Source organism: Stegostoma tigrinum, chromosome 2 (assembly GCF_030684315.1).
Source record: "Stegostoma tigrinum isolate sSteTig4 chromosome 2, sSteTig4.hap1, whole genome shotgun sequence".
In the NCBI taxonomy this organism is placed as follows: domain Eukaryota; kingdom Metazoa; phylum Chordata; class Chondrichthyes; order Orectolobiformes; family Stegostomatidae; genus Stegostoma; species Stegostoma tigrinum.
The window spans coordinates 123998672-124011749 of record NC_081355.1 but is presented as its reverse complement, the minus strand read 5'-3'; the positions used below and the strand labels follow the sequence as shown (position 1 = coordinate 124011749).

The 13078-nt window shown below is 40.5% G+C and overlaps 1 protein-coding gene across 2 annotated transcripts in view; it reads left to right on the top strand.

The window, feature by feature from the left end:
- The first annotated feature begins 713 nt into the window (after window positions 1-713).
- Window positions 714-13078, top strand: part of mkxa (mohawk homeobox a) — a 53275-nt gene continuing 40910 nt past the window's right edge. The window contains exons 1-4 of one of the 2 annotated variants that reach the window (XM_048562020.2): window positions 714-811; window positions 2286-2524; window positions 4733-4892; window positions 10845-10998. In XM_048562020.2, coding sequence (XP_048417977.1) covers window positions 2346-2524; window positions 4733-4892; window positions 10845-10998 — 493 coding nt within the window. In that variant the 5' untranslated portion in view covers window positions 714-811; window positions 2286-2345. Of the gene's footprint in view, window positions 812-1501; window positions 1581-2285; window positions 2525-4732; window positions 4893-10844; window positions 10999-13078 lie in introns of those variants that run through there. The other variant, XM_048562029.2, reaches the window with a different exon arrangement.

Below are 13078 nucleotides of genomic sequence, written 5' to 3'. Positions count from 1 at the left end.
GGTGCAAAGTGTATCAAGCTGAATAGAAGCCAATGGGCCAACATACTCGAGCGCTGTCGGTGTAAGCAACGTGTGTCCACTTTAAATAAAATAAAACGAAATTTTACCATTCTTATTTAAGTGGTTTTATTCAATTAAAATTAGTTTTCCGAAAGACACGATTTTAGGTATTTGGCGTCAATCCTTTCCGAAGGAGGAATGATGTAGGGAAATATTCAAAACAAAAACTCTGAAATATAAACAAAGGATGAATTTATAATTAAGCTCCCGCTAGGAAACTCTCTACGTAATCTCTGCGATCACATTGAATGTTGGAAAAATATCAAATGCAATCGATGTTCTCAGTGGATACCTGGATGATAAGAAATGTTTCGAAAACATTAATGGATAGACTTTCAGTGCCGCATTTGTCTCGGGAAAATGAAACGAAAATGCACCAGGTCAGTCGATTTAGAACGGAAATGTTCGTCCTGGAAATGAAATAAGCGCGCTATATTTAGGAGCGAGAGAACAGGATCCTGGAAAACAGGCAGAGACAGCCTCCCGCTGCACCTTCCCGGAACCTGAGTAATGCAGTCAGTCTATGTTCAGAGACTAGGCAGAGCAGCTGGGAAACATGGGCAATGCTGTATATTCAGGTTCCGGGGTTAGAGCTGCCATCAGGGTAAATAGGAGAGAGGCGAGCGTGGTCCGTGCGGTTTCAGATCCTGACAGCGATGTGAAATGGCAATTCAACTACAGACAGGAGCTGGATTACTGCTCGTTCTCATCACTTTACCGCACTGACCGGTTCATTGTAAAGCCAAATCAGGTAATGACTTGTTTGTTGGCGGGGATCTTATTTCAACAAAACGTTCTAGGCACTCAAAAAGGAAATGTGTCCTGAACAGAATATGATTATATTAGCGACAAGAATGGCTCGGAGACTCTAGGAACTCCCCGAGGAACCTGCGAGATTTCACGGCCGGGTCTGTAGCCGGAGGTGGTGGTTCCAGAGCGGAATCAGGGAGAAGCTGGTTATTACAGTTGGCGGGACCGGCCTCAAAGTTTACCAACAGATCAGACCGACCCGTCAAAATGCAGCTAACGTGCTGCGGGCTCAGGGAGGGCACTGACTTTCCACAGTCCCTGAGTAATGAGAGACCCAAACCGAAACCCCCGCGACCACCACCCCCCCCCCCCACCCCTTTCTCATCTGAGACACCAGGTTGTAAAGGCAAAGCGTGGGTGAGCTGATCGATGTAGCTAAGCCAGTCGGGGATAGAGTGCAGCCCCGAGGCACAGGTAAGAGACTGAGTGCGGGGATCAGAAGACAGGCACGTGTTCTGTCTTTTCTAACGGTGTCTAGGAACTATTCCCTAAGATATTCCCAGAGACAAAGTGGGGGGGGGGGGGATAGGGGGTGGGGTGGTGGCGAGGCCATGATGAATGGGAGTTCCGTGGAAATATTGATGGATGATGTAGACATTCCCAAGCTCATAACCGTCGCTGCCTTTGTGATTTTGTGCGTGATATTTCTCAACCTTGTTCAGATACTCGGGAATATCGACCAATCTACTGTGAATAGGAACTCTATCTGGGTGAGCACCAATGCTGCCGTCTGACACTCACAGAAACATTCATCATTTAAAACGTTGCTGTTAGTGTGTCCGCAAGGCAGCAGAGGTCCTGGGAATTTACTGTTCGCTGTAAACCCTTAAACTTGGTTTTGCAGACAGATTTTGACTGTTTTGCAGAAATATTCCAGTAGAGCGGCCAGTTCAGGCCAGGATACAGCACGTTAGCAAACGCGCGCCGGGTCTCTCATGCTGAGGAGCGGCCCATTAAAAATGACCCTGTTTCCTGTCCCACTGGTGTGCGCTCCCGGATCACACGCCGTAGGAATTTATTTATGTTCAGGTCGAGCCTGAGGAGAAAGTTCCGATAAATTGGATTTATTTTGCAAACAGGGCTGAGTTTTGTTTTTTTTTAAAATAAATATATACCCGCTCAACGGGTGGTAATGGGAATCGAATAGTGAATGTAATGGGAGTAACCGTTTCATCTGCAGATTTCTCTCCATCAAACTTGCGAGTGGCGTGCAGTCAGGAATTGTAAACACAAAAAAAAGCGCAACATTCACTGTGAATGGTTTGCATTCTGTCTATTTTGGCAGAGGGCCAGGACCTTCCTTTGTGGACGGCAGGGGTTTATTTTCTCTTCATTTACATGGCAATTAGGGTCGTTTGAGTTTTGGTTTTGAAGTAACCAACGATTTTTTTTACTGTATGTATATATCCCTCCAGTACCCCAGGTTGAATCTTCAAATCCCGATTCGTGAGGCAGGCACTGGATCGCGCAGGAAGATGAATACAATCGTCTTCAATAAATTTACCAACCAAGTTCTTTTCGAAGAAAAGGCGAATGAGGTGGAGAGGAAAAGCAGGACCTATATGGAAGTGATGGAAGAACAAGAGCAGGAGCTGATAATTCCGGACAGTCCGTCCAGCCGGAGTCAGAGGGGTCTGCGAAACAGGAGGTCTGGGTATGACTCATTTTACTGCGGGTAACAAGCATGTGGTTAACTGGGCTCGGAAATGTAGCTGTAGATAGACGGTGAAGCAGAATTATATAGCACACACACACTTCTCGACGATACACAGCCATCATCCGTTAACAATCTGACTTTGCGTTAAGAAATCCTGAGAATAGATTTCATAAAACGGGGCATCAAGCACTCACTCTACAGAATGCAGCGCAATCCATGTCCTTCAGGCCATTAATAACAACACTTTTTTAAAAAATCCTCTCATCGCCTTATTTGATGGTTTTGCTGAAGTGACCTTTGATGGAAATGTGATGAGCAGTTTCTGATGGTATCAGCAGAGTCATTTGTAAATGTATGACGCCCACTTCTATTTTATCACTCTAAACAAGGCACCGTTCTTTGAATCGCGATCAAAACACGTTCAGGCTCCCGTTTCAAACCGGCAACAGTGAGACCCCTGACTGTGAACACATTATTGACTGTACCAAAGCAGAGTACTACGGATGCTGGAGATCTGAAACAGAGAATGCTGGAGAAACTGGGCGGGTCCGGCAGCATCTGTGGAGAGAGAAACAGAGTTAATTGTTCGAGTCTGATTATGACTCTTTTTCAGACCTGACATTATTGATCTATGTCTCGCCTCATCAAAAGTGTCTAAATAACAATGGCATTCGACCCCAAGATTTCAAAACTTGCAATCACCTTTTTACATCAGGGTTGGTCACCAATGTAAACATGTTTCTGTAGATGGTCACATGTTGCAATAATTCAGAAATAATCGTAGATCCTCTGTGTATAAGCGCATTCCAATAGAACTAGCTTTATTGACACAGAGAGGATATTTTGTAACTGATCTAAGCGTGTTTTCATATATTTCAATTCCAGCTACGTATACAATTTAAAAACACACACACACGTTTCAGTGAAAATCAAGGATTTCAGAAAAATGCACTCTGAGATCATTGTGTATTTTTATACTACGATCTTCACTGAGGATGAATTCCAGCTCATACACAACAGCTAGTTATAACCTTGACTGTTAGCAAAGATCGAGATGACAAATTGCTTGGGGTCATACGCGAAAGTTTGGCAATACCGCGATGGTCTGGCAGTGTTCAAGGGGACGTGAGTCAGAAATATCATCCCAGTCAGAATGTAAGTGTCTCTGCTTACTGGAGAAAGGGCCTTCAAATTCACAGCGACATCTACAGTACTCAATTGGAATGCACATATTCAGGCACCTTCCACATCACATACCACCGGCCAGAGGCAAATGTTACAAGCCGGCCTGCTGATCACCGCAGAGTTCACATGGACACACAGACAGGGCATTCCATTCAGCCACACAAGCTCAGACTCACAACACTTAACTCTCAGTCTTCAGCACCTAGTTGATAGATATGGCCATCTGGTTATTCCCACACTACTTTCTTTGGGAGCTTACTGTAAGTGAATTGGCTGCTACGTTTCCTACATTATCACAGCGTTTATACTTCAAACTGCTGCATTGACTGGGAAATACTTCGAAACTCCGTGAGGTGGTGACGGGGCTAAATAAATGGAGTATTTTTCCTCTATGAATGGGCAGAAGCCAAATTTGGTTCTGAGACAGACAAGGCCTGAAACAAAGACCGGAGAGGGAAGACTTCATTTATGTAGAACCTCATCGTGTCTCCCGAGAAACTTCCCAAACACTGCAGCAAAAATACATTTGAAGCAGGTTATCTATATAAAGCACGACAAATAAGATAAGCCCGGAATAACGATATGAATAGGTACAGAACGGTCAGGGCTTGCCGAGAACGTCACCTCTCACATATGCAAATATTTCCACGGGCGTCTCACATTCATTACTAAAGCGAATTTTATTTCTATTCAAAATTAAATCACCAGAAACATGAACGTATTTATTTAAATCCGGAATCAAAAACAGGGTTTTAATGACTTTTTTTTAAAATGAATGTTGTGGTTGCTGTAATTAGGGTGTCATGAGTCTTGCTTTTTGCACACGTGTCTGTTATCATCCAAAACACGTACACTTTCAGTGTCAATTGCCCACGCTTTTACACCGCAGGGACCTTTCACTGTACTAGGAGAAATATCCCTTTGAACGCGATTACATTTTCTGAGAAGTCGGCTATCTATGAAAAGCTTTGTGTTTTTCTTTGCTTTGTGCTTGGTTATTGACCACCTGAATGTTTCCAGCTCTCGGCAGGGCGCAGGGAAGGTGAGACACAAACGGCAGGCTCTTCAGGATATGGCTCGTCCTTTGAAACAATGGCTTTACAAGCACCGAGACAACCCGTACCCAACTAAAACCGAGAAAATCTTGTTGGCCCTTGGTTCCCAGATGACTCTGGTACAAGTAAGGCCATTTTCCTGCCTGATAAAATCGATTTTTTTTTCTATATCCACCTCTACTCAGTATTTGTGCGACCTAACATTATTCATTAGCGCCTCACCAAAAAATATGCGCAAATTGACCGTCCCAACCATAAACTCCAGGAAAAATCTGACTTCCACATTCTGTTTATTAGAAGGCGATTGTTTTTTTTTACTGAATGCTAACAAAGTAGTGGCAGATGTAGTTTAATAGTAAATTTTAAAGTCGAAAAATGCGCTTGCAAATGAAGAGGCCTAGCTAAAGACAATTCTGACACTTGGTGTCCGGGATCAAACGTGGAATGAGCTGAACTGATTGGTCTCAGTCGAGGGGCTCTCCTCTCCCCAGAGAGGTGAGGGGGCTGGGGAGGTGGGGCGGGGGTAGATCACGACTGTCGGCCCATACAGCAACTTCACGGATTGTTGCTTTTCCTTGCATTTAAAGTGCAGATTTCAAACAATTTGAATTAAGGCGAGGCTGTTATAAGCGTATACATTGGTGAAATCACAATTCTAATTAAAATCTGAAAGTTTCGCGTGTTGGACTCGCGCAAAATTTCTCTCCCGTCGCACGTAAGGTGGAAATCGTTTTAATGGAGTTCATTCTTCGCTCTCATGAGTTTGGAATACATTTCAGCTACACATCAATGACAGTGAGCAATTTGTGAGGGAGTGTGTGCGTGCGTGCGTGCGTGTTTTAAGGCATTGCTAAAAGGCTGAAGAAAGAATTAAAATTCAGAAAAGCGATACTGACCCAGATGCGTAATCATTCAACAGGTTTCATCGAGATATCTTTTGCTCCATGCGGTTTAATTTGGATCAAATTTATTCTAAAATTGTATGATGACGTATCAAAACTATCATTGCAGATAAAATTCTCTGAAACATCTGTGTCATTGTGACAATGTTCAATTTAGGACACTTTTGCGCCGCCCAAATACACTTGGCGCATTCTACAATAACGATGTTTGCACTTTGTTACTATTACCTACAACACAGGACCCACACTACTCCTAAAAAATGTTATTCTTCCCAAAATGGGAGCAAGAGGCCCAGCGAGGGAAATGAAAGAATGAACTTATGCCCATTCACTTTCATTAAATGAAACAGCTTGTAGTGATTTGTTCAATAGTTTCAGTATTATTTTCCACATTGCTTTTATCTTCTTCCTAGTTCTCGTTGTGTTAATACATTATTTTCACTGCTATGTTAACGAGGTAATAAACCACTCTGCGTTTGACATACTAAGTTGAGTATTTCTGGACCAATTGACCCTTCTTGGTTTTGAATAGTTTCTTTTCATATAGCCTTCTGACAGATCAGTTCAGAATTGTCAAACATGTTGTAGGTCATGACCGGTAAAAATGTTCGGATAAATGTTTAATGTACCGTGTTAACTTCCTCCCTTTACAATTCAACTGGTTACTGAGATTGAGAAAATAATGTGTGCATGGCAGAAAAAGAAAACACTAGGTATTGGGTTGTAAAGAAATATATTACGATATGTCACATTACCTTGCCATTATTTGTAAAAAATTTACTGACATCCAGAACACCGTGATTGCATGTCAGTTTGTGAAGTTTATTGTACATACACACACTTACTAAAATGACTTAAACGCAGCTGGATAGTTAGAGGATATTATGTGAATTACATTCTGCTTTTACTTTTTATACATGATTGAACACCTTGTTCTCTTTACTCAGTTCGTTTTCCAGACTCAGACTTGAGGAATGACAGTTGCACAGTCAACTGTGGGCTGTTAACCGTCACACTGGTAATAGGATGCTTCTATATCTCAGTAATGCCTCCAGGTTCCTCACACACGTTTACATGATAGGGCTATTCATTTGGTCAATGTCACTTCGTTTTTTCCCCCTAGTTCTTTAGTGTTGCTCACTTGTATCCACTGGTCATTTCAGTGAGTTCAAGTAGATGTGGGTCTTCGGGAATAATATCCTGCTTTTCAATGTTAGTGCAGCATCTACAACCAGGGCAGAAATGGCTAGCACGAGGGGTCATAGTTTTAAGCTGGTTGGTGGAAAGTATAGAGGGGATGTCAGAGGCAGGTTCTTTACGCAGAGAGTTGTGAGAGCATGGAATGCGTTGCCAGCAGCAGTTGTGGAAGCAAGGTCATTGGGGTCATTTAAGAGACTGCTGGACATGTATATGGTCACAGAAATTTGAGGGTGCATACATGAGGATCAATGGTCGGCACAACATTGTGGGCTGAAGGGCCTGTTCTGTGCTGTACTGTTCTATGTTCTATGTTCTATCTCTCTGTGAGCTGACTCGTTGGATCAAACGCTGACAAAAGAAATTCCGCATGTTGGCATTAAGTAAATTAATTAGGAACAAGTGTTAGGATGATGCATAGAACATTTCCCAATCGCTTGGATTCTGCTGAAGTGCCCTCGTGGAATACTTCTTTTTCTCATAATCCCCATAGTCTGTATCGTTGCCCGTTATTGGACAACGGAGGGACAGCCCGCAACTTCTCAAAGGAACAACTCGTCCTTGTCGTTGCCTGCACATGCTGTCGGGAAGTAAGACCAAATTTTATTTGAATGCAAATAAATTATCCAAAATGCTGCTGGAAACCAGAACTGACCGACTTAGAAATTTTGAAGGATGTGAAGACCAGTCGTGTTGGCTATCCCTGTTTATTGATGATAACAAGGTGAAGGGCTGGCTGTACACAGCAGGCCAAGCAGCGTCAGAGGAGCAGGAAAGCTGACGTTTCGGGTCTAGACTCTTCCACAGAATAAAAAAAATCTGTAGAAGGGTCTAGGCCCGAAACGTCAGCTTTTGTGCTCCTGAGATGCTGCTGGGCCTGCTGTGTTCATCCAGCCTCACATTTTATTATCTAGACCTGTAATGTCAGCTTTCCTGCTCCTCTGACGCTGCTTGGCCTGCTGTGTTCATCCAGCTCTACACCTTGTTATCTCAGATTCTCCAGCATCGGCAGTTCCCACTATCCCCGTTTATTGACGTTCTGTTTATACAGGTGCTCAGAGACATATCTCAATGATATTTATGTGAAAGTAACATTCCTGTAAAAGCTACCAATCAAAACAGGCAAAGAAAAACACAGTAACCTGCTGCCTGCTGGTCCCCCCTTAGGAAAAAGAAATTCTAGATCAATTATTACCTTCAGCAACGAAATGTTTATTTAATAATATTGTAAATGTCACTCCGGATCCTTTCGCTAATTTATCACAATTTAATACAGCGTGAATGTTAACCGCTGTAGAACGCCAGTTTCCTTGTGTTCAGATTGCTGAATTGTGGCGAATTTTATTTATCCTAAAATACTATTGCATTGAAATTGGCTGCTTGCAATAATACAGCAATACTGAGAGATTAATAATCTGTCCTTTGTTATTCTGCCGCTTTCCCCTCAACATACACCCAAAGCTAATTCATATTCACCTGCGAGTGATGGCATGTTGGTTGACTGTGTTGACACATGTAAAATAACATTTGAATTTAATACTGAGAAAATCAGACAGCTGCTATTTTTTAGCAATGACAAAATATCATTTTAAACATAGCAGATTTGATAGTTACCCATGTTGTTGCTACAATTTCGTACATTATTTGTTTAGTGTTGCATTTTAACTAGAATTATCCAGTCCGTTAGTGTATTATTTTAAACCTAAGAAATTGCATCTCAATCAAGGCATCCTGAAATATTTGTGTCAGGATCCTTCTTTGGATTGGCTTTTAATAACATTAAAGTGAAGTCTGAAGGATCTTTGGAGAATTTATAAAAAAAGTTTTATACAGATTTCTTTCCAACAGTTAAATTTTATGCTACAGCCAATGTGAAACCCAAGCAATCTGAGCTTACCCTCTCAATCAATACTGCAAAATAACTAGTCCGTAAAGAGCCATTTTGTGAAAGTTGAGCAGTCCAGTGAGAAATGGTAACAAGTGTGCAGCCGTAACTGATACAGAACTCAGTTTTCAGCAGCTCTGATCATTTCCCAAAAGCGATGTTTCTTTCTGAGTTCATTATCTTTGATTGTTTTTCATATTTCCAAACTGTGCGTTTTTTGATGGTTGGCAATTTACTCCAAATCCATTAGGCACTACATTTCTTTTAGTTACCATTGAATCTCTCAGTCCTACCCTAGCAGGGTGGTACTTCAATCTTTTAGTTGCAATCATTTTAAAGGTGTTGTTTGGAAAGGAATTCTAAATTTCGACCCAGCAGCAGTGAAGGAATTCTGATGTAGTTCTTATGTCAAAATGGTGTGTGACCTGGACAGGGACTTGCAGTTCCCTAACAGTTGCTTCTGTTGGCTTTCTAGCTGGTAGAGTTCACAGTATTGGAAGGAGCTTCGACAAATCATTACATTGCATTTGGTAGATGATAACTGCTGCCGCGATACACTGGTGGTGGAGAAAATGAATATTTAAGGTGGTGGATGGGATGGTCATCCAACAGGCTGTAATGGTGTTGGAGACTGAATCACTCAAGCAAATGGAGATCAATCCCTCACCTTCCTGACTGGTGCCTTGTCGGTGGTTAACAGGCTTTGGAAAGTCAGAGGTGAATTACTTGCTACATAGTTCTTGTAGGCTCAATATTTATATGGCTAATCCCAGTTCAGTTTCTGGTCAATGGTAACCCCTATGCTGTACTTTCCATCATTTAACTAATAATTGAGATTAGACCAAGAGGGCAGTAATATGCAGCTTGGATTCATCCTGTGTTTTGTTGACAGGACTTACCTGGACTCCTTTAACAGTTTCTTAGGTAGAAGCCTCTGTTGCAGCTGTATGCAAACAGTTCATATTAAAAATCAAGCCTAAATTAATCCAACTGTTATTACTTTCAATTTTCTATACCTTTTATGCGCCAACTTGTTGTCCTTCATTTAAAGGAGACAGTTAAGTTCTTTTCATCATTGTTTAATTGCAACCAATTTGCTATTTTGTGTTATAAAATCACTTAATGTAACTTCATCCATTTGTGATTCCATCAACATTCAATCCCTCATCATTTTTAAAATATCTTTATAGTACTCAATAACATCTGCAGCCAGGTCCCAGATTTGCTTGGATTATTTTTAAGCCTTGTACTTCGTCCAACTGGCAGGACAATGCTTGCTGCTGGTTAGTTGAACTCTTCTGCTCCCCCCTGTGACCACAATCAGCATGAAGTCTTTCCTGCCACGTTCTATTGCACTGTCTTTACAAAACTCAAAACAATTTCTGCTTCCAGTGAGCAGCCAAGTGAAGTGCCTCAGTGCATCAACATATGGTGACCCTGCTGCTGTGAAATCTTGTCTAACTCACTCGACTCACTTGCTTTAACCATTTCATTTCATGTTAGTTAGAGGAATTCAATAGAATTAAGTTAAGGATCAGCCAGGTTCCTAACTTTCATGCTGACATATGAAAGGCCCTACTAGAAAGGATTGAAGAGACAATTTCTGAAGCTCTCTGAACACCCAGAACTTTCACCACAATTGTTAACAAATAGTTTTGCTTACTACGATAAAATTCTGGAATACAAATGGAAAACCTGTACTTTAGGAAAGCAATAGTTGGACTCAAAACAACTGCTCTAAGTATTTTAGAAATGAGTCACTCTTTAAAACCTTATTATTGAAGTCCAAAAACAATTTCACAGGAATTCGAATTTGGTGCCACAATAAAAACATTTGAGGAAATATCATGAGCTGGTGATATTTTGTTTTTATCTAACATATGTTGCAAGAAAGTTTGAAATATAGAAATTATTTATGTATGAATTGACATATGGCATTCACATAAAACCCAAATTATGTGTATTTAAATCTATATTGAACAAACACAAGTCATCAATGCTCCTTGGTGAGATTTGCCAGGGCTGCAACTTTTTAACTCTTATTTCACTATCAACTAACCTTTCATTAATGAAATTTCATATTTTTCGAATAGGTTTCCAACTGGTTTGCAAATGCTAGGCGCCGCCTGAAGAATACCGTTAGACAACCAGATTTGAGCTGGGCATTACGAATAAAGTTATACAACAAGTATGTGCAAGGCAATGCAGAACGACTCAGCATTAGTAGTGATGACACATGTTCTGAAGGTATGGCAAATGAAGAAAAAAGTTTGTTGTGTCCCAAAGGACTAATGTGCAATCTATGCTGGTACTGGCGTCCTGGTGAATTGTGAAACTACAGTTGTAGATGGTGTTTTAAATTTATTTGTGGGATTGAGGAAGAGCTCAATTGAACATAAATTTTAAAAAAATCAAAGTGAAATAAGACAGCGGAGGCACAGTATACTGAACAGTTCAATGTTAGGCAAGGTGTGACAGGGAGGAGGAGAAAATATGTGCAGAAAAGTGCATCAGAAATTAAAAACAGAACCAGTCCAAAAAAGACTTCAATTTTTACTATCTATATCAATGGCTTTGAGAAGGGTCCAGAGTGAAATGTATAATCACATTTGCTGAGGATGATAAAATGAGTGGAAGGGCACATTGTGATGAGGATGTAGAAATCTGCAAGGGAATATAGACAGTTGAGCAGGTGGGCAAAAACTTGGAAGGTGGAGTTTAGTGGAGGAAAGTGATAGATCATGCAGTTTTAATAAGAAGATTTAATTAAATAGAGACTCCAAAAATGTGCAATGCAAGGGGATCTGGGTGATTTTACATATGAAACATAAATGTTAACATGGAGGTGCAGCAAGAGATTAAGAAAGCAAATGAATTTTGGCCTTTATTGCTCAGGGATTGCAGTTTAAAAATAGGAAAGCCTTGTTACGTCTGAACAGACTGTTGGAGAGGGCACAATTAGAGTACTGTGTACAGCTTTTATCACTGTGTTTCAAAAAGGATATACTGGCATAGGAGATGGTTGAAAAATGATTCACTAACCTGATTCCTGTGATGACAGTTGAACAGCTGAGCAAATTAGACCTATATTCACTAGAGCTTAGAAGAATGGGGGGTGATTTTATTGAGATTCTGAGGTGACTTCACAGAATAGATGTGAAGAAGATGTTTCTACTAGTGGTAGGAACTCAAATGAGGGGACATAGTTGCAGAATTTGCTTGAAACTGAGAGCTATGAAACAATTTCTTCTCCCAGAGGGTTATGAATGTCTGGCATTCTCTACCCCAAAGGGTTATTGAGGCGAGGTCACCAAAAGTGTTTAAAGAGGAGGTAGATAGATTTTTGAAAATGAGGGAGTAGATGGCTATGCTAAACTGGCACAAGAGTGGAATTGAGGCCTGGGCAGATCCTGTTGAATGGTGGGGCAGGCTTGAATGGCCTACTCCTCCTTTTCCTTATGTCCTTGTATTTTTATTATAAAACATGTTTTATAGTTCATTGGCATTGCCTTATTACAGAATGTTCAGCTATTTATGAATATAGCAACCAACCTACAGTCCAACAAAGATTCCGTTCTCTGAAGAGAAAATAAAATGTAATATTAAGTAAAAACAATACATCTCCAACTTAACTTACAGTTAAGTACAAATTATTTGTTTAAAGGAATTGGTTTGTGTATAGGTTTGCAGGTTCCTTTGTGCCTGAAGAACATGTTTAAAAATTGCAAACTTTTAGAAATGCATTTTAATTAAGGATGTGTGTTTGAGATGACGTAACTATTCCTCCTTATTATCATATGCCAAAGTTAGTAAAGGTTTTATTTTGAAAGTCCTGGTGGGATAATCTCTTAAACAAAGCAAATTGAAAGGCGTCATATTTAACAAACTATAAATTTCCCATTTTTCTTGGTTCCATTAATTTCACTGAAAAAGTAGATGTTGGTAAAATAGTGGGCACGAATAAGAATAGAAATCAGTGGAGGAGCTCAGCAGGTCTGCATCTGTGGAGTTAACATTTCAGGTCTGAGATGACTGTTTTTCAGAATCCACAAATGATGGAATAAGCTAAAAGACCTTTTGTCAGGTTTTACCACCATTTCCAATTTGGGTCTAAGCAAACAAATTTTTTTTAGCAAAACAAAACTCCTAAAGTCCTGCATATGAGTGGGAAGTGGAACAGAAATGAATTATTATGCATAATTAAGCTTGTAAGTTTGTTGTCTAAAGAAATGGTGAGATTTTAAAGTTTCAATAGAACCTGTTGAAAATAGTGAGTAACAGCTTTGCAGGGTTCATGATCCCATTCATCGTATTAATCCAATGATTC